The sequence below is a fragment of the Pezoporus wallicus genome, unplaced genomic scaffold (assembly GCF_028554395.1).
Source record: "Pezoporus wallicus isolate ANWC-B61680 ecotype Strahan unplaced genomic scaffold, APGP_CSIRO_Pwel_v1 contig_4131, whole genome shotgun sequence".
In the NCBI taxonomy this organism is placed as follows: domain Eukaryota; kingdom Metazoa; phylum Chordata; class Aves; order Psittaciformes; family Psittacidae; genus Pezoporus; species Pezoporus wallicus.
Window position 1 is genome coordinate 871978 of NW_026641950.1, and position 21845 is coordinate 893822.

General features: G+C 39.2%; 1 protein-coding gene across 1 annotated transcript in view; it reads right to left on the reverse strand.

Moving 5' to 3' along the window:
- ASPH (aspartate beta-hydroxylase) overlaps positions 1-21845 on the reverse strand; it is a 111639-nt gene that overhangs the window by 21891 nt on the left and 67903 nt on the right. The window contains exons 17-22 of the mRNA XM_057426241.1: positions 10792-10880; positions 8705-8791; positions 7021-7171; positions 5829-5965; positions 971-1069; positions 296-385 (exon numbers count right to left, since the gene is read on the reverse strand). Of these exons, the coding sequence (XP_057282224.1) occupies positions 296-385; positions 971-1069; positions 5829-5965; positions 7021-7171; positions 8705-8791; positions 10792-10880 (653 nt within the window). The remainder of the gene's footprint in view (positions 1-295; positions 386-970; positions 1070-5828; positions 5966-7020; positions 7172-8704; positions 8792-10791; positions 10881-21845) is intronic.

A 21845-nucleotide genomic window follows, 5' to 3' on the forward strand; every position in this document is an offset into this window, starting at 1 on the left:
AAAAACACTGTCACTGAATTTCCAAAAGACTTCTGTTCCCTCAGTTCAAACTGCTCCATGCAAGCTTCAAAAGTTTGGGTTAGTTCTAAAGCAAGCGATGCTAAGAGGTCTTACTGCCACATCAATGGCAGATTTTTTGCTGTTGCTCATCTTGACCTCTATACACATATACCAGATAGCTGTTGCAACAGACTACTCATGTTTTCAACACTGAGCCCATCGCTGAAGGTTTTTTCTGTATTCTGCAGTCTCTCAGAGGTTTGGACTTTCAAGCAAGAACACATTAAAAACGTACATCTTTGTCTCCTATTCTCTGCAAGGCATCACCCAGATGAAAATAAAAGCGTCCATCATCTGTGCCAGGATCACCAGACTCTAGTCCTTCCTATTAATAGAAACAAAAAATGTGTTAGAGAAACTTCAACAGGACCTCTAAAAGTAACCTGGAACTCAGGCTGTATGAATACAATACTTCAGTAAAAAGCTATTGAGAAATGTTTTCCAAATTCCATGGCCTCTCCGCTCAGTCCCTCCAAGACAGAGGTGTATTCAAAGATGGACGCTTACCCCATACCTATAAACATATACACAAGTGTTTTAGAAAGCTGAATTAAGGCTTTATTTTTGTAGTACTTCCTTCCCAAACACCCAGAAGTATACACAAGCCCTCTCTGGATCTTTCAAGAACCTTAAGTTTGCAGCATACTGCCAATCTCAGCACAATCACAGCTCACAGTACACAGCTCACAGCTGTGTACTTTGGGTTAACAACTAATAAAACAAACACATTATATTCAAGAACTGATGAGTCTCAATGTACAAGCTTGCTCCATGTCACAGACAGTGATCCACCAATGTAGCTTACACTGTGATTTGTAATTCATATGCTCCTGGCTTGACATGTTTTATACATTTCAATTATACTTTTTTACTAGTAAAACATTTACTGTGGGTGAGAAAACAAAAATACCTTTAGATAGGGTATGCTCTCTGCTATCTTGTTTTCTGCCTTCAGGATGAAGCCATAATGTACTTTGGCAAAGCCATCATTTGGAGCCAGGCTTAGAACCTGCATGAGAGCAAATCAATTAAATTCACACATGTATGGATCTATGCAAATTAACATACCTGTGCACATATTACTATTTAGTAATGGAATGACATTTTCTTCCATCGCTGACTCTCAGATGAATTCTTGGCTTGGCTGTACTTTTTTTCCCCACTCACTTTTGTGCTTCTCCAGAAAAATCTACTACAAACCGAACTTTAAAGTCTCGGAAGTAAAAGCCTTACAACCAGAGTCTCTGAATTGCTTTTTGGTTTAGTTGTCTGTCCTTCTCCACCCTCTCTTTTGATGTACAGCATGCCACATTACACAATTAACACCATTCATGATAGTTGTGTGCTACGCTCTTTGACCAAGACCACGACCTCACAAGCTAAATTAAGCTAAAAAATTTTGTACCCTGAACAAGACTTAGACACTTAGTCTTGATCTACTTTCCATGTCCACATTTCTATGATGTATAAATTCAGTATCATTTGTAGTTCTATGTGATATCAATTACAAGGTCAAATTAATCTGCTGTTACACCTCTTCTTAAAATAAGGGTGGATGGTCTTATCGGGATCTGTGAGGATCATCACAAGAGCCTGGCGGTTGGTGGAATTACAGAGGCTGATACCTGCTGAATGTCTAGCACAGCTGCTAAATACAAAACAACAGACAGATGAGCAATTGCTCTTGCCTGAATCTATTTTTGAAGCTACTAAACTTATGCCATGGATAAAATGTCTGCATGCATTATAGCTATTTCCCTCTGCCTTTTCCAGTCACTGTCTAACCTAATCTTTCAATCAAAGTAATTGACTGAAAACAACAACAAGTTCTCTGGGCCAAATTCCCTGCTTTCTCAAACCTTACTACCACATCTAAGCAAAACCAAAATCAGCACAATGTGGGTATAAAATGTTGAGTTAAAAATAGCAGCATTTAACTTTCTTTTTTGCAGAAAAGAGCTACTATGAAGGATCTACCAATTTTTGAATCTATCTGAAGTCCATAATATGAGACATTATTTGAAAAAAATGAACCTAGCAAGTCAGAGTAAGGATGAGCTTGACCCCTAGTATAAGAATAGCATACCACCTTATACATCTCCTGCCTTTTGACTACAGCATTCTGTGCATAATTATTTTGATCCAAGAATCTGTACCTGCAGGGTGAAAAAAAATGACTGACAGAAATATTTATTAGCCATATAATTTTGTTGCAGTTTCTTTAACTATAGGATAAGGCTATGTGATTAAGTAAGACAGAATAGAATTTTCTGTATTATGGTTCATTTAAACTATGCCGAGTTGCATTAAGGCATGATCTACATTCAGACCCCTAAAGAGAAGTGAAGAGATACAATCAGCAGAAATTACACTGGAAGTATTTAATGTAAATTGTATTACTGTGTTGCTGTTGCTGCATGCAATATTAATTATGTTTAGAAATAAGTTTTACTAAACTGCTCATAGCTCATTAAATATTAATCATGAATATAGAAATTAACCTCTGGGGCTACCAATGGCTAATTAGCCAGGGCAAAGTACTATGTTAATTTGGGTAATATGCTTTTGGTACCTGAGATAGCTCAATCAGAGCTGGCTTATGTACATCTGAATAATGCTTCACTGAGCCATGCAGACATGCCTGAGCATGGCAGACAGAAAAAGTGCTATTAGCAGAGTAACTGGTCTTATAAAATTCTCTTCCATTATATTTTATCATTATCTGTAGATCCCTGAAAACAAAAATAGCTCTAAATTCCATGAGGGCTACTTTAAATATTATGTTTTCTTTGAAAATAAAAATAGCTCTGAATTCTAGGAGGACTACTTTTAACATTATGTTTTCCTGTCCCTAAGTGTAATGTTTGAAAGAAAACGCTCTAATATTAGAGGCAAAACTGAAATTGTCTCCAGCTGGACACCATTTTCCATCTGTGGTTCAGCATAAATTTTGGCAAATGCATACTAGAAAAGTGTATTTGTGTTAGACTATACCACATTATAGCTCTAAGTATGAAACTCTCTTGATCTGAGGTGCGGTGTTCATACACATCAGTTCCGCAGCTAAAGGAAGGCACATATTTAGAGTTTTGAAATAAAAATGTGATTACAATACTTCAACTTCTGCTAAAACATAACAGATTTGGAATGGAAAATAATAATTGAATGGAAAAGAAGTAAACTGGCTATTAAATGTAAAGAAGAAAGTTTCATTCACTAGGATTTGGTGCGCATCTATTCCAGTTCCTTGGAGATGATGCAAGCTGGAGTTAGTCTGGTCTGAAATGGTATATCTCAATGTAGGGGACAGTGCTCATGAAGGGTCCAGCTAGCTGTGTGTGCTCAGCCCATGTTTACACTGAATTAAGATCAAAATGTTACAGCAGGAAGCAAAGGACGAAACTGGTACATTTTGCCCAGGAATCTAGCAGTTTCCCAGGAAATGGGAAATTTGGAGTCCAGATTCTCCTGCACAGAAAAGTGTTAAACTACTTGGGAACTTGCCTGAGGAGCAGAAACAAGTACCACGTGCACAAGAAGTTAGACATCCATGAGGAATGGAACCAGAAGGAAATCAACAGAAAGCTGAGCCTTTAGTCAAACAAGGGATGTGTTTTCTTGATGATGAGTCCTGTGCTCTGCTCTCTCTTTCTAGATGTCCATGACTTCTGCATTAAAGAATACTTGCATAAAATGTATAACCGTCCTTACAGTGGGCACCAGAACCCAGGATTTATAAATACTGGAGGCATCTACTCTGCAACATTGAATTCCTGTTTTCGTCTGTGCTCTCTTATGTTTTTCTATCAAAAGTCTAACTTGTCCTACACTAGTGAGAACGATTCAGCTACACTACAGAAATTTCCCTGGTTTTTAAAAAAATCATGTGAAGAGGAAGATGTCTCCTGAAAGGCCCATAATGACCCTTCACAGCTTGTCCTTCTCTTTATTGACTATACAGAGAACTTGAGTAACTATGGTTGGAGCTCCAAACAACATATCAATCACTTTCTAAACATGTATTGCAACAGCTAAGTGAAGCTGTCAAGAGAAGACCATACAGCCCCTGAGCAATCTGCCCAAAATCATGTAAGAAGCCTTCAGCATAACCAAGAATAAAAGCAGGTACACATGAGCTTCTTTCTGTTTCTTTGGCTATGTCTCCTTTCTTAAAATTCTTCATGTAAATTTATCCTGAACTACAAGAAAGAAAAAAAAAGACATTCCTGTGTTGGAATTCAGCCTGAGGAATAGCCAGAATGATTTTTAAATACAATAAATCCAACTCCTTTTAAAAGGTATTTATTTGTTTCTCTTTTACAAGGACAGAACATCACTATGATCTATACTATTTCAGTGGTTAGTGAACTGCAAAACAGAGTAATTACATTGGATAAAGACCACGGAAGCATGGAAAAGAACATATTAAAAGCAGACTAGTTCTTATTTTGCATATCTGTTCTTAATCAGAGCAGTTCGGAAGTATATAAAACTTGCTATCAAACTAATTATATAGCAAACTCATTACATTCTTACACTTATAAAAAGCCCTGTGTTTATCTATACTGAGAAATTCTAGTATCTATATTGTTTGCAGCAAAATAGTGGAAACTTGCAAAGGAAAATCTTGCTCAAAAGGAGTATGGTTTTGAAGTTCCTTGCAGCTTAAGAAGCAGGTTCTGTTAATATAGTCTATCTTTAAAAGCTGATGCTTCCAGTCCTCTGAGAAATTCTGACAGCAGGCCAAAGATTATCACACAGAAATGTTTTATGGAGGGACTTACAAAGTAGCCAAAGGAGCAAAGCAAACACTATTCTGGCAACATCTGAGACTACCAGAGGAGCTTGAGGAAAAAAAACCGGCATTATCAGGGTTTGGCTTCTGCTTCCAACCATGTGGCCAAACATCCTCTTCTTCTTTGAGAAACTACCTGAGATGAGAATCCCCTCATGCTTGATGTAGGGGATGGAAAACTAGGCTTATATTCTCAGAAGGTGGCACTAATGATGCTGACTTATCTTTGGTCTATATAACCAGTCAATTACAGTACCATGCCTGTACTAATGAGTGCTGCAGCAAGTGTGCCATCATCTTCGATCAGCCGTTGACAGCTTGCGTTCTACCAGTGACATCAAGCTCCACATCTGTCAAAGTTTCTAGATGTTAACAGGGTTTCCAGAGCAGGGTGGCCCTTCCTGGCAGTGAAGTTTCCCCAGCCCAAAAACCATAGTGTAAGATGGGAATGTAAATCCAATGAACTGTCCAAACTACAAGCATCAGGAAAGAAAAACAGAATTTAGGCTCCCTACAAAACTCGTGAAAAAACAAAGGTTAAATGCTGTGTGAGCTCTGAAATACTGCATCATGTAATTAGACAGAATGTTTCTGTAATGAAACACACTTTCTTCTGCTTTCCACATCTAAGATTTTTTTTTAATACTATACATTACATCTGTGTTGTCAATATATTCCAAACCTTGCTACCACAAGGTATAAGAAATCAAATATTATTAAGCATATGAAAATCATCTGCATTTCTCTATGAGGAAAAACATGTAGCATGACAGTATCAGGAAATCTGATTAGAAGACATTTTAAAATGGCACTAAATAAAACCCCAGAAAACCAACAAATTGTGTATCTATATTAACCTTTCAAAACCTGACATGCAAAATGTCTAACAACTGAAAAAGTTAAAAGCAAGCAGTCTTTAGAATGAACATATGAATGTAAATGATATTTTTCCTTGGCTAGAATAGAAACTCACCTCTTCATACACTTTCTTGGCATTGCTGTTATCTCCTATCAAGAGGTAACCAACACCAAGATCATTCTTGAACGAAGTGTCACTGGGAAACAGCTGAACTAATTTCTGCAGAGTAACCAGGGAACCCCTCATGCGACCTAATTTGATTGAATGAGACTCAATTACATATACAGGTAACAGTAGCAAGATGCTTACACAACATCTAAGGAAACATAAATCAGAGCCAGGTGTTGCATTTTCACTAATGATCAAGAAGCAGAACTTGAAAAAACCCTTGTGTAGATAGGAGCAGATTCAGCTGCTTGGTTGTCACTGCGGGTGTAGTCATATACGGAGTACGTCAGGAAAGCAGTGCAAAGGCATATCACGCAGTGTTATGGTAACCTCTAGTGGAGAACTGCTCACAGTGTAGCAGTTCAACATTACTGAAGCTTCGGCTGCTCTTTCACACACAGATTTCAGAGTGCTCAAAAAATTAGGTAAACATATGAAAATAAATGTAATCTTAACTGATTACACAATTAAAAGCATTTTTAGTGTTACGCAATAGTTCTAGCATATTTCCATTGTGGCATTAACTGTGCTTTACACGCTTAAAATCAAGTATGTTCCTCAACTTCCTAGGTAAGGTCTTCTTGAGGAACAGCAAGATCAAAACAAGTTGATAACAAAATCCCACTGATCGGAGCAGAACTCTTTTCTGCAAAGTCGGCTGTGCCTCACAGTCTATTCAGCACTTCTCGTGCATCCCAGAATTGAGATCTAAACTTCCAGATGTTATCCCCTGAGTTCAATTTCATTAGTCTTCCCGTTCAATGAAAGTTTACTCTGGGTATGTTTACTCTGTGTAAGCCATTAATTTCCTCATGAGTTCTCTCAGCTTCAGTAGAAAAAAGAAGATTATTTTCTTCTTTCTCTGTCAGTAAAGGTTTTTTGACTACCTCCCATCATAGCTTCTCAGAGCACCCAGTGAACTGCTGTCCACAGGCACTATCACCACACAAGCAACTACAAACATTATTTCCCTAGAAAACATTTAAAGAATCTTAAAATATTTTTCATAAGCATTTAAGAGCTTAGGATCACAAATCCTATCAATTTTCAGAGTAATCGGCACTTATAAATCCTTGCTGATCTTCTGAAAGTCTTGCTGCACAACTTCCAAAACATTCACACCACTCTTGAATCTTACCAAGAAACTGCTGCCTGTCTGCTTCTCTTTTCAAGCTGAGTTTTATCAGATCTGAAGGGACATTTGGCAGACTAACCACTTCATCGTAGGTGTTGATAGCTTTTTGCAGCATCTCATTACTTCTCATTTTCTCAGCTAAATCATCTTCAGACTAGAAAGAATCACACAACCATTATTAAAACACATAATAATCCATCAGGCTTAAAAATAACATTGTTTTCTTAAAAGGCAAACTATACAATTGTTAAGATTATGGGAATAATTTTAGAATTGCCTTTAATCTTTATAATTTTGGCATAACAATGAAAAACTTTATTGGTTGTGCTTTATGGTATGGTAGATCAGAATTACTGTTATTTCTTGTTTCCTATGGACTGTTTGAAAGCATGAGAAATTTTGCACCTAAAACATACATTAACATGGAATTTTGGTTATTGTTCATAGAATTCATAATTTCTGCTTTTGAAAATAGAGGAAGCAATCTGCTTTAATAATATAGAAGACATGCAAATGGGTGACTACGGATTATTCGTATGCTAAGCCTCACACTGGCAACAAGACAAAGATCAAAACACACCAACAAATATGTCTTTCATATATTCTGACACTAATTTATATATACTATTTTTTAGAAAACTAATTAGGAGTTGACTTTACTTTTGCATATGTTGACAGGATATCTACCCTACAAGTCTTTCAGAACTTAGATTTGTTCAAGCTCAGGAGCAGACCAAAGGATAAATGAGATCTCTACTGTGAAATTACAGCTTTGGTGAAGCTAATGGAAGCTACAACTGTTTTCACCTGTGGTACGGCATTTTCATAATTTGTTTCTGTAGCTGAAAAATGTAAGACTGTACCTCAAATGCTAATTTTTTAAAGCTTTAGTTTGAATTGTTTATACAAATGCAGGCATTTTCATATGTTCAATGCATTTTTCCCAAATAGTTTCATTTTTTTGGTTTACATTCATTCTTATGTCAATTAGAAGAACAAGATATGATGCACCACTTCTGCAGGTGCAGAAAGTCTTATTGATCTGTTTAAATTCACTCTTGTATCAGTCATAGACTTTAATGAAACAGCTTCAACTGTGTTAGCTGCATCTGCTGTAATAAGTATCTGGAATCTTTTTGTACTTCTGTCCTTTACTTTTTATCCTTCATCTACTTTGAAACTGAATACGTGAAAAAACAAACAGCATGGTTACTCAGCCAAACAGTCGATCGACTGATGTTCGTTATTCTTTTAACACTCACTCTATAAAAACTCCAAGTCTCCTTCTCTACTCCCACTAAGCAACAAGCAGCATTTAACCCACAGATGGCATGTTGATTTACCAGCTGCAGCGAACAGTGTAACAGCTAAGTTCTGCCTGTTGCTCCTGTACTGGGACATTAGCTTGGATGTATCGCTTACCATTCATCTGACAGTTTTCATGGAATGTACTGGACATATCCTATTTTTGTGTTATTTACAATACTTTCCACTAAAGTTAGACAAAAGCTCCCAAAGTAATTGGAGAAGGATAGAAGCCTGAAATAGATACAATATGACAGATCACATAATTCTGTTTTTCCCTAGGAACATCCCTAACATTATAAATGAAGTCTGACTGGGGTTTAGAACTTCATTGTTAAAAAAGGTTTATCTTTTTTAATATTATAGCTTTTTTTTTTAGTACCTGTGCTTTCCCGTATCTTGCTCGAGGACTCTGTGGGTACTGATTCACCAAAGCCTCAAAGGCCCTTAGAGCTTCTTCAACTTTTCCCTGGAAAGTAAAGATATTTATCAGCACTTTTATCTACAAAAAATGCTGAAGGATGTACAGCATAACAACACAGTTCCCCCAGTTAAATACAAAATAAAAACAAAGAGATGGACACAATCAACAGTTTTCATTCATATTTTTGTTGGGATTTCTGCTTATTTAAGACAAATTTGTTATTATTATTTATGAAACAATATTATTTATTTTCCATGGTTAAAATTAATGGTTTTGTTTTTATTTTACTCGCTTTCCCTTCGTTGGCTGGAAATGATAATAACCTGTGTATATAAAAGTGTAAAGGTTCTATTGTTAAGAACAAATTCCAAACAGAATGTAACAGAGAATAAAACAGAAATTCTAGACATATGTGGAAATTTCCTCTCTGCATACCTCACATGATGAACAGTATTGTAACTACTGTTCTTTTAGAGGAAATACTGTTTTGCATAACAGTGTTCCTCAGGACACCCCAGTGTGCTCCGTGTCTCTTCCCTGACTCATATAAACTCCAAGTGTAACTATGATATATTCTCATGACTGATGCTGGCTAACAACTAAGGATGGAAGTTGAGAAGAACCAGCTGTGCTGTTTAAATGGGAGCTACGCACTGCTTGGCAATATTTGGCATCATATCTTGCTGCCATTTCCAACACTTATAGATGTATAAGTATGATTAGACTATCATAAACAACTGTCTTGCTATCTTCAAATATTCCATATCTCTTATTTGCTACTAAATTTATCCTGCTTCCTACAAGACAAGCATGATTGCCTGCAACTCACTAAGAGAAACAGGCAGGAAAACAGGAAAACAGAGTCAGCCAACTGACCCTACAGGCTCATCAGTAGTTTCTGTTGTGCCTTTCTCTGATTAACCAATTGTTTAAGTCACAAGTAGCATGAAACTGCTTTTCATTTTTGTATTCTAACACATAAACAAGGCTCCTAGTGAAGAGCAGCAGCAGTGGCACAGCTGAGGTTAGTGCTCTCTATGTAGTAGCCCTTCAGCCTCATCACAGACTCCAGGGCTGCACAGACAGCAAAGTAAAGCTAAAAATGCATAGTCAGTGAAAATCAAGACTATTCCTACATCTGCAGTAACCAGAATAGTTTTTATTGTACTGTACTGGGAATGAGTTTGAGCCATGTCAAACCCAGGGTACAGACCTGCAGGTGTTCTCCATGTGACAGGACTGGCTGTGAGGCATATCAGCTTTTACAAGATTTACATCCAAAAGACTTAAGGTCTCTCATTTCTAACAAATAGTCACATAGCCTTGCTTCACTATTTAACCTCAAATCTGTAAAAGAGAAATCTCTGCAAAGGTCTTGTTTTCTGAAACACTCAAATAATGAATAAAATTGGAACTTATCAGAGGAGATGACTGAAGAGTTTTTATTGTTGGGGGTTTTTATTTGTTTTTCATAGTCAAGTTTTTAAATTCGTAACTACCAAAACTGACTGATGTTAATGCCTTGCTGCCTCTGGTGACAGGCAGGAAGATCTGCTTCATGCTCTAAGGAGCTGAGACACACAGGACACACACACAATTGCAACAGAAACAGTGCCTACTACAAAGATGTGCATCTAATGCTCACGAAGTATATGAACACTGAGAGATTAATATGCTTATATTATTTAAGTTCTCTGATAACAGTTGACTAGTCAAAAGGACAGCAGTGATAGGACAAAATTAACCCTGTTCCATGTGATTAATTTAAGCATTTTTTTGATGAAAGGAACTCAACAGTTAAGCTAAATACTTTCAAGGTTAAAGGTGAGCAAACATGCATGAACAGACACGCATTTTTGATTTCAAAAAATTTAAAATAATTATGCAGCAGAAATGAAATTTAAAGGACAAATATGCACTGAATGTTTAATTTTAAAAAGTTAATTTTGCAGAAACTAACCTGAAAGTAATTCTCCCTTTTTCTAAGTTTTTTTCATTTTATTTATTTTTGTCTACAGGCCTGACTGAAACATTTAAAAACTTACTTTTTTACGTAGTTTTTCTGCAGCATCTAGTTCAGCCTTAATGGTCTTATCAAACTTGTTTAAGAGCTTTGGCTTCTTCTTCTTTTTAGCTAGAAGAGATTTAAAAACCACACCGTTCATTACCTTTTTCATATTTCACATCAGCTGTTTAGAATAATGCTTAATTATTGACTAGTACTGTGCTGGTAAAGTGCATGATTTTCAAGTAAGGCAACTGAAATTGATTTTTTTACTTACTACAATCACAAATTCCTGTATGAAAAAGCAATCTTCAGTCATTCCAACTGAATAACTTTGCAGTTGAGTTTTTGATAAAGGATTTTTCATCGCATATATTGAAGGATATTTTTTTTTCAATTAGTACAATTGAAATGGAAAAATAAAGAAAACAGGTATTTTTTTCACATTTATATGGTATTATGAAAAATAGAATTACCAGGACATATTATCAGTTTCTAAAGTTGTGCCTATGCATGTCTACTTCCTCATCTAAAGCAATTAAAAGAGTTTATAGAAATCATAGTTACTTAGGGTAGGAGGGACTCAAAAAGTCACGTAGACCAAATTTCCTGCTGAAAACATGTTCAATGCTGAAATGCCTGATTAAGACCTCTTGAAGTGATCAAGTCTCCACAGTTTAGCATGCTACCACACAGTAGCAGAGCAGCAGCATTTAGTAAACCAGCCTTGGAGTAAATTGCATTTGAAGCAAATTGAAGTAAATTGTGTCAATTTAAACAGCTATTTACTTCATAGCAGTTCACTCTTAAACAATGTCTATTTGGTTAAAATAAGTAGATTAGATGTTAAAAAAATGCAAATACACTACTGAAGGATATGACAGTACGCAAGTGCTTTTCCCCACATTTGCTATAGCTAAACTCGGTTTCATTAGGGAAAAAACCAACCTTTTCTGACATGAGTAAGGAAAATACATATTGGCTGATTCAAGTGACTACTAACTATGTATATCTGTAATTGGTAGTACATATTGTTGCTTAAATTATGCATTACTGTTTTTTTTCCCCTGTATGGAAAAGAAGTCATTAACAGCATGAAAAGAGGTAAAATTATTTTCTTTGTAGAAGTTTAAACAGGGAATGCTTTAACTGATATGTGTAAAGTTGAACCCAAACACCATACAGCTTCAGATCGCAGACTGCTTCAGTGCTGTAAGCAAGTATTTTGGATAACAAGGCGTTGTAACTAGCCATGTTTTATTCTGCTTCCCAAGTTCTTGGGTGCACGCTTCAGGAATGACAAGAGCCACCCACATGCTACTGGAAGCTGTGCTCATGATTCATTAAATGGTACTTTCTCCCTGAGACTCTGATGATACACAGAGCTTGAGGCAGGCAGATCATTTCAGCTACTTCAAACCCCAGAAAAAAACCAATGCCTTAAATGTCCTGCGTTCAGCAATAGCAGTCATTTTTCTCCTTCTCAGTAGCTGGTGCAGTGCTGTGGTTTTGATTTCAGCCTGGGAACAGCGCTGATAACACCGATGTTTTCAGCTGCTACGAAGTAACGATTACTCCAATCAAGGACTTTCTGAGTCTCATGCTCTGCCAGAGAGGAGGGGAAGCTGAGATGAAGCAGAGACAGGACACCTAACCCAAACTAGCCAAAGAGGTATTCCATACCACAGCACGTCATGCCCAGTATATAAACTGGGGGCAGTTACCTGGAAGACCCAGATCGCTGCTCGGGTTGGGCAGGGTATCAGTCAGCGGGTGGTGAGCAGTTGTATTCTCTTCCCTTGTTATTTCCCTTACCATTATTATTGGTGGTAGCAGTAGCGGTTTGTGTTATACTTTAGTTACTGGACTGTTCCTATCTCAACCCATGGGAGTTACATTGTTCCCATTCTCCTCCCCATCCCTCCCAACACTGCTCATATTCAGAGACTAGGACAGAAGAGCAGAAATGTTACTTTCAAAGATGGGAAAAATAGGAATGGGAGTGCAGTTACCAGCCCAAGCATTAGATGCCATGGGTCTAATGGACTGGGCAAAAACCAAATCTCTGGAAAGATGAAGAAAGAATTTGATCCAGAGAAATGGAACAAAGCAGATCAATCATTAAACAACAAACCGCAACAGATAACAAGTGAGCTGGAAGACTGGGACAACGACCCACCCATGGTAGTGTCAATGACACCACTGCTAGAAAGCAACCAACCTTCAGACCAAGAAGATCCTTCTTGTGAGCAAGCAGCTTTGTGGTTACTGGCTGGGCTTAAACCACAACAGTTCTTTGTGATGCCCAATGTGGGGCTCAAAGGGTTGAGATATAACGACAGATCTTATTTATGATAAGCATTAACTGTTTCGGATTAATAGTCACTCATCACAATGCTGATTTATAGGCTCTTAAAGTTGTTGCTCTTGATCTTAGAGTTTCAGCATGTCGTACCTTACTTACAGCCATTATTTGCTGTTTCAGTGTTTATCAGCTGGGGGGCCTGGGCTAAGGTTATTGTTTCGCTGAACTTCATGCAATGCCTTGTAATACAATAGAATAATTGATCACAAAGCTGGCCTGGTATGCGTCCTCAGTGTGGTCATCACCTCTATACTATGGAAAGCATGCAATGGGAATTTTTAACAATTACGTATCTTTCTTTTTCCTTCTCTCAGGGGATAAATCTTTGGAGGAGACATTCCCTCACACCCTCTGCTCCCCCACCAGGCTATTTACAGTAGTAGTAGATTTTGGAAAAGTTAACAGATCTTGAATATCCTTTCAATGCCCTTGAAAGCATCCTGTTCCTTTTGCTGGGAACCAGCTTACTGCTGCATATGCTCTCTAAGTTTTACCCATGGCCATCCCATCCTGAGAACACCCTACTACATCTGATCTTGAAAGTTAATTAGTGTCTGGCTTGGGTATTGTCTAGGGTTAAACAACAATATAGGGAGATCACCAAGAGATTTTCCCTGAGGCTGGACAGTCATGAGAGGCAGGGTGTGTGGGATTGTATGGGCAAGTATCTAGTCCAGTGGGCTTCTCCAGTGCTTTGGAAGCATCAGAGATGGGGACTTCGACAACAACTTGCAGAAACTGCTGAAGCAGAGGGTGAATTGAGTCAGTTTGCCAAGGTGAAAGCCATCTAGCTGGCCTTGGACATTCCTGAACAAGAAAAGTGGCCAGTACTTTACCTCTATACTGACTCATGGATGGTGGCAAATGCCTTGTGGGGGTGGTTGCAGCAATGGAAGCAGAGAAACTGGCAACGCAGAGGTAAACCCATCTGGGCTGCTGCACTGTGGAAAGATATTGCTGCCTGGGTGCAGAACCTGGTGGTGAAGGTATGCTGTATAGATGCTCATGTACCCAAGAGTCAGACCGCTGAGGAACACCAGAACAACTAACAAGCGGATAAAGCTGCTACGATGGAAGTGGCTCAGGTAGACTTAGACTGATAATGTAAGGGTGAACTATTTTGAACCCAGAGGGCCCATGACACTTCAGGCCACCAGGGCAGAGATGCAACATATAGATGGGCTTGTGATCAAGGGGTGAACTAAACAATGAACACTATTGCCCAGGTTATTTACGACTGTGAAACATGTGCTGCAATTAAACAAGCCAAGCGGTTAAAGCCTCTTTTGTATGGAGGACGATGGTTGAAGTATAAATATGGGGAGGCCTGGCAGATTGACTATATCACACTGCCACCAACCCGCCAAGGCAAGTGCCATGTGCTTACCATGGTGGAAGCAACCACCGGGTGGCTGGAAACATACGCTGTGCCCCATGCCACTGCCCGGAACACCATCCTGGGCCTTGAGAAACAGATTTTGTGGTGACACGGCACCCCAGAGAGAATTGAGTCAGACAATGGGACTCATTTCCGGAATAACCTTATAGATCTTTGGGCCAAAGAGCATGGCATTGAGTGGGTATATCACATCCCCTACCATGCACCAGCCTCTGGGAAAATCAAACGGTACAATGGTCTGCTAAAAACTACACTGAGAGCAATGAGTGGGGGAAGTTTCAAGCATTGGGATACACATTTACCAAAGGCCACCTGGTTGGTCAACACCAGAGGATCTGCCAACAGGGCTGGCCCAGCCCAGTTAGAACTTTTACATATTGTAGAGGGGGACAAAGTTCCCGTGGTGCACATAAAGAATTTGTTGGGGAAGACAGTCTGGGTTATTCCTGCTTCAGTTAAAGGCAAACTCACTCGTGGGATTGATTTTGCTCAGGGACATGGATATACTTGGTAGATAATGCAGGAAGATGGGGAAGTCCAATGTGTACCTCAAGGGGATTTGATTTTAGGGGAAAACAGCCAATGAACTCAATTGTATGCTGTTACCTGCTATGTAGCACTTTTATAGCCCACCAACTAGATGTCCTCAGGTCACCAGTGACTGGCCCCGACTTCCCTTCAACCATCAACCCAACAAAGAATGAACTTTGATGAAACCAAATGAGCTCAGCAGTGACCAGATGAGTTCCATGGTGTCATCAGCAGGCAACAATCCAATACTGCACACCATCTCTCCTGCTCTGAAAGACTGTTACAAGAGATGCAGCCCGACTCATGGACCGGATGAATTCGACAGCTTTATAGGGATTGGTCCATGCACTAAGGAAAGATATCTCTCTCACTTTCTGTGCGTATGTGTGTGTGTGTATATATATATATATATATATATATATATATATATAAGACCAGATGGTATACTGATGGTATACTGAAAAATGTGAGATCTGAGCATGACGTGAATGGTATGGAATAAGGGGTGGATACTGTCCTGGGTTCAGCAGTAGAAGTCATTTTTCTCCTCCTCAGTAGCTGGTGCAGTGCTGGGTTTTTGACTTTCAGACTGGGAACAGTGCTGATAACACCAATGTTTTTAGTTGCTGCTCAGTAAAGTTTACTCTGACCAAGGACATTATCAGTCTCATGCTCTGCCAGGGACGAGGGGAAGCCGGGAGGAAGCAGAGACAGGACACCTGACCCAGGCTAGCCAAAGAGGTATTCCATACCACAGCACGTCATGCTCACTATATAAACTGAGGGCAGTTACCCGGAAGACCCAGATAGCTGCTCAGGTCGGGCTGGGTATTGGTCGGCAGATGGTGAGCAGTTGTATTCTCTTCCCTTGTTACTTCCCTTATCATTATTATTATTGGTGGTAGCAGCAGTGGTTTGTGTTATACCTTAGTTACTGGACTGTTCTTATCTCAACCTGTGGGAGTTACATTCTTTCCATTCTCCTCCCATCCCTCTGGGAGCAGGAGGAGGAAGAACAGGGGGATTGAGCGAGTGGCTGCATGGTTCTGAGTTACTGGCTGGGCTTAAACCATGGCACTTAGCTACTGCTAAACCAATGCTAACCGCATCCAAGACTAGAGGATCTCATGAGTCCGAGATGCTTCCGTACCAGGTGAAAACAAAACACCAAAACACGAAACAAAAACAACCATCAACTTGGGTACCTGTGGTTCTTTCTGTGTAAGACTTTACTGTCATTATCAACATTGACTTCAAACAGCTCTGCATGAAGAGAGGTTTTTACATTACCCGTATAAACTGCTCTGCATCAGTTATATAGATGCTATTGCTTTTCAGGGGCAGGGGGTAAATACAATTTAAGCAGGATTGAAGTTATCCTACTAAATTCCATTTACTTATTCACAAAGGTTGTATGAAGCATAAAATATAAAAATGTATTAAGATCTATAAAGGAAAGGTACTAAAGAAGCAGTGCATAAAGATTATTATATCCCTGTTGATCCTTCTTATAGCAGAAATTACTGTAATTTTCCAAGGCATTAGCTACCAAGAAGTTTAGAAAGAAAAAACCTCCTGGCATACAGGGTTTTACTCCTTTTTCAAGATAAACTACCAAATAGCACACTTTAATATATTGGTTTTGCTTCCCTAAATACTTCAGGAATTTAGTTATCATGATGCTGAACTGACCAAAGAGATGCTTTCTTTGATCCTTCTTTTTTTTTTTCCCCCCAATATAATAATATAGATGGCTTTAATGTCCTTTATTCATCATCCACAGATAATACAGTAGAAATGCTTTTCAATCTGTGGTTGATTCCAGTCTTGCTGTGTCTTACTTTAATATCATCTATTTCATAGGAAATTGATGTCTTTACTGCATTTTCATGAGTGGTTGAGGCTGGAAGGAACTACTGGGGGTCACCTAGTCCAAACTCCCTGTTCAAGCAGGGACACTGAGAGCACATTACTCAGGATTGTGTCAGAACAGCTCTTGAATATCTCCAGAGAAGAAGACATGACAACCTATTCTGGGCAACCTATTCCAGTGCTCAGTCATCCTCACAGTAAAGAATTTCTTCCTTGTGTCCAGCTGGAACTTCCCATGTTTTACTTTCACCTGTTGCGTCTGGTCCTATCACCTGGCACCACCAAGAAGAGTCTGGCCCTGTCGACACCCTCCCTTCAGATACTCAAATACATTCACCAGATCCCCCCCAAGCCTTCTCTCCCCTAGGCTGAACAGGCCCAGCTCCCGCAGCCTTTCTTCATTGGAGTGATATTCCAAAATCTTCACAGTTCTAACAGCCCTTCACTGGACTTGTTCCAGGAGCAACATTGTACTGGGTAACCCAGAACTGGACACAGCACTCCAGATGAGGCCTCACCAGGCCTGAGTAGAGAGGGAGAATCACCTCCCTTGACCTGCTGGCAATCTCTTCCTAAAGCAGCCCACCGGCCTTCTTGGCCACAAGGGTGCATTGCTGGCTCATAGACTACTTGCTGTCTACCATGACCCCCAGGTCTCTCTCTGCAGAGCTACTTTCCAGCAGGTCAGCTCCCAGCCTGTACTGGTACATGGGGTTTGTCCTGCCCAGGTGCAGGACCCTGCACTTGCCTTTGTTGAATTTCTCTGCCCATCTCTCCAGCCTGTCTAGATCCTTCTGAACAACAGCACAGCACACTGGGTATCAGCCACTCCTCCCAGTTTCATATTGCCAGCAAGCTTGCTGAGGAGGTATTCTAACCCTTCATTCAAGTCACTGACAATGACTATGGAGTACTTCACTGGCTCTGTTCCAAGTGTTCATACCCCTTGAATCCAGCAAAACCCATAGAAACATCTCTTATCATGACAGCAAGTATCCCTCCACCCCAGACCTTGAGTCCACAGTGACTGACAGGTATGGTCGGAAGTTCCTAACATAATAGCACTGGGCCTGAAAAATAAAATCTGTTTGTGTGGTTTTGTGATTTTATTTTTTTTTGTCTTTTGCTAAAAATATGCCAGCTCAGTTTTCCAAGAAACCATTGCTACTTCTAAGGTCCGGCTTGCTCAACGGTAGGTGTGGATGAACACAGAGGCATCAGCTCAGAGAGCCAATAAAAAGCAAGTGTCCCTGAGGACTTTAGGTTGGTTGAGCTCACAGCTCCTGACACTGTGAAAGTGTCATTTCTTGTTAGCAGGAAAACTAAGGCATGTCAGTTCCTGTGGATACATGATCTGGGAAGCTTCCAGCTGGACATCAGCACAAAAATAGGTTTCCTCCTATTCTCCACGTAGGAGGCCGCACATAAAAGAAATTATGTAAGTCACAATTAATATGTCAATTCTCAGTTTTCATGGCATGAATGAAAATCTTTAGCTAAGAAGCTGTGCATTCATTAATATAGGAAAGCTATCTGTCAGCTTTCTAACTTCCACTATTCATGGAAAGACAAAGAGTCATTTGGTCCTCAAACTCAGTAAGCACAGCACCAGTGAGGTTCCCCTGAAGCAAAGGAAAGGTGTTTTTCCACCCACCAAGAAACTCCTACTGCCTATGGGACACTGTTTCCACAATTCCTTTGACATTACAAGGAAATGAGACAGAAACTGCTCAGAAGAAAAAGAGAATGAAAATCTTACAAGTCTGTGGCACAAAGCTATGACATCTTTCCCCCCATATCTAATTTCAGTGATGCATTGGAAGAACCTTTTTGCAACCCTCCATTACAAAAAAATGTATTATTTTCCCATTTTCAGTGCAATTATATATCAGCTCTAGAGCAGCAGGAGATCAATATGAAAAGCTGGAAAGGAGCTGTTAACATAAATATTATTCAGCTGCTAGGCACCAATATAACACAGCAAACATTATATAATGAGCAATCATTTTCATCTTCCATTCTACTCCTATGTTAAAGGATTCACCAGGGAGCTTTCAGTGCAATCATCAAGCATTCCTCTATATTAACCAGACAGCCTGCTATCTCTCTGCAGGGATATTTTAATAAATTATCCATTGCCTCCTTCCAGTGTAATAATCTTTTAGCAGATGTGACCCAATATATTACATTCAACGTTACAAAGAAGTTATGTTTTCAGAAGAAAAAAAACATGCAGTTTTCCTTTAATGACTTACAGATTTCACCATGTAGCTGAAGCGATGCATGATCACACAACTGCTAGGGTGATTTGTAGTCCAAATCTGGTTGAGCATTAAAATGGTAATAATTCTTTTATATATCATACTATGGTCTAGCAAGAGTAATACTGAGAATTTTCAATAATGGCTTTGTATGTAAGGATAGGCTTTCTAGCTGGAGACCACCTCACAGAAAACAGTTCCACTGTCACAGCAGCAAACTACAAGTATTATAAGAAACTCCACACAATTTTTTTCTGTTGGGGAATAAACAAGCAGTCTCATACCTTCCTTCTATATTAAGATATAGAAGAGAAGGAAAAAAAACAAACCAAACCAACAAAGCAAACGCAAGAAGAACAACATTTTTTAAGAGGTTATGTATTAAATGTACAATAAAGTTAACAGCCTCCCACATATCCAATGAAAGATGATGAAATAGCTGTTTTATATACTTATTCTGGAGCATGAAAACTGAAATACAAGGCATATTTTATGTTTTTATGTTGAAAGGCACCTTGTCATCACCAAAGGCAGTGATGGTCTTTTCTACAAAGGACAGAGAAATACCTTTTGAAAAAATAATGAATGCACTGCTAGCTACCCTTCAGACTCCAAGTCTGAAATCACATGAGAAAGTAACCAAATGATTAAAGGTGATTAAAACACGTACTTTTGAAGAATGGTTTAAAAACATTTTGCTAGGGGTGGGGGACAACATTTACATCTGAGTAAGCACCAACAAAGGGGGAAAACGTAGTAGTAAAGAGTTTGCTATTGGAAGAGGGGCACTCTGTAAAAAGTAGCTACAGAGATTAGAAGAGTAAATTATTTTCTCTACCACTATGCTCAGGACAAGGAACAAAAGGCTTGAAATTGCTAGAGCAGAAAATTTGGATTGAGCATCCAGAACGAGTATCTCTGAGAAAGCACAGTAGAACAGATTGCTGAGGGTAGTGATGGAATTCTAACTCCCAGAAATTTGTAAGAACAAGCTGAATAAGTATCTGCCAGGCACAGTGTATTCAGTTAAGATCTTTGGTCAAGAGAACAGACAAAGTAAGCCTTAGGGTCCCACCCAATCTTATTTTCTACCATTTCTGTAATATACTACTGTACATCAATGCGCTTTAGTGCTAAGGTTATAATTACATAGGGAAATTCCATTCTCTCATTTGTTAATTAAAGAAATTCCTCCAGAAGCTCACTGTGCCAGTCATCACTGTGACGGAGATTCCTCCTAGCCTTATGCCAGCAACAGAATATCGAAGTTCAAAACTAAATGGATCAGTTGCAGATTATCTGATTTGTCGAACTATCATGTGTTTATGTTCTACAGCTTCTACTCATCCACTAAGCTTCTATTGTTCATCTCCTTTCTTTCCTGTCATCCTCTTGTTGAACCTCTCCCTTCTCAACCTCAATGCCCTACCACATTTCTTCTCTTTCGTTTCTACACTTGCTCTCAGTTTGTTCCTCAGTCCAGCTCTTCCTATTATCCCCAACTTGTTCTAAGAGAACTGTCTTCTTCCACACGTGTTGCTTACGCCCTTCTTCAAGGGCCTTTTCCCCTAAACTCTTTTGCCCAAATCCTGGTTACTCACCACCTATTATGCTGCTATGCTCAGTCTCTGCTGTGTACTTCAGAAAATGATTACAGCTACAAGCAGTCAAGAAAGTGACTCAAGGAAAGATGAATGCAAGCGACAAAGCCTCTCTGCTGTCCCATAATTATATGTGCCCCATACCAAACGGTGCTGACAAACATAAGTACCCCTTTTCGAGAAACACTTCACCTATTTCTACATATGATGCAGGACTGTGTTCATTACCTGCAAATTATCATAGCCTGAGCAAGAAGCAGCACAACTACTCAGCTCTGCTGCAGTACCTGATGGCACAGCTCTTTGCTCTCTAGCTAAAAGGTCATTCATTTAGTCATCAGTTGAGCTTGTCACCAGTGCTCTGACAGCTTAAAATTAAGGCAGCTAAGTTTAGGTTTCTCTACGTAGACACCTATACATTGCTGCAACCTTTAGAAATCTAGTCATTACAGCCCATGGAGTCTAAAAAGTGAGTTCAGCATGAAGTACTAGGTGATTAGCTGAATGTTCCACTGACTGTACAGATGGCCACTGTATATAACACAGTTTGGACACCACACCAGCACATGCATCCACATGCGCATCTTGATCTGGAACCGAGTCCCATCCAGGTTGTTCTCCTCATTCACTGCCATTACTGTTAGATACTAACTCTTACTCCACAGACTGTTTGGAAGCCAATAGTGTGACTAAGGAAACAGTTCATTTCTTCCTTTCAGGACCTGATCTCGTAGAAAGTTCAGAGCTGCCAGGAATGTCATCAGAGGAAATCTTGCTCAGGTCTGAGCATCTAGATCAGAATATGCCATCCGCTTTGAGACACGTGGAGATACAGCAGCAAACAGGGACTGGGCAGGGGATGGATAATGAAATATAGAGGCCAAACACAAATGTGTCTCCACTGATTACTAGCTGGCATGTGCATGTGTGAGCTAATATTTTATAGGTGTTAATACTACATGTTCTTACAAAGGAAAAAAACATACACTAAGTTCACAAGAAAAGCTTTTTCTTTTATTTTTTTCTTTTATTTTTTCATTTAAACACTGGGGGGAAAATATCAAA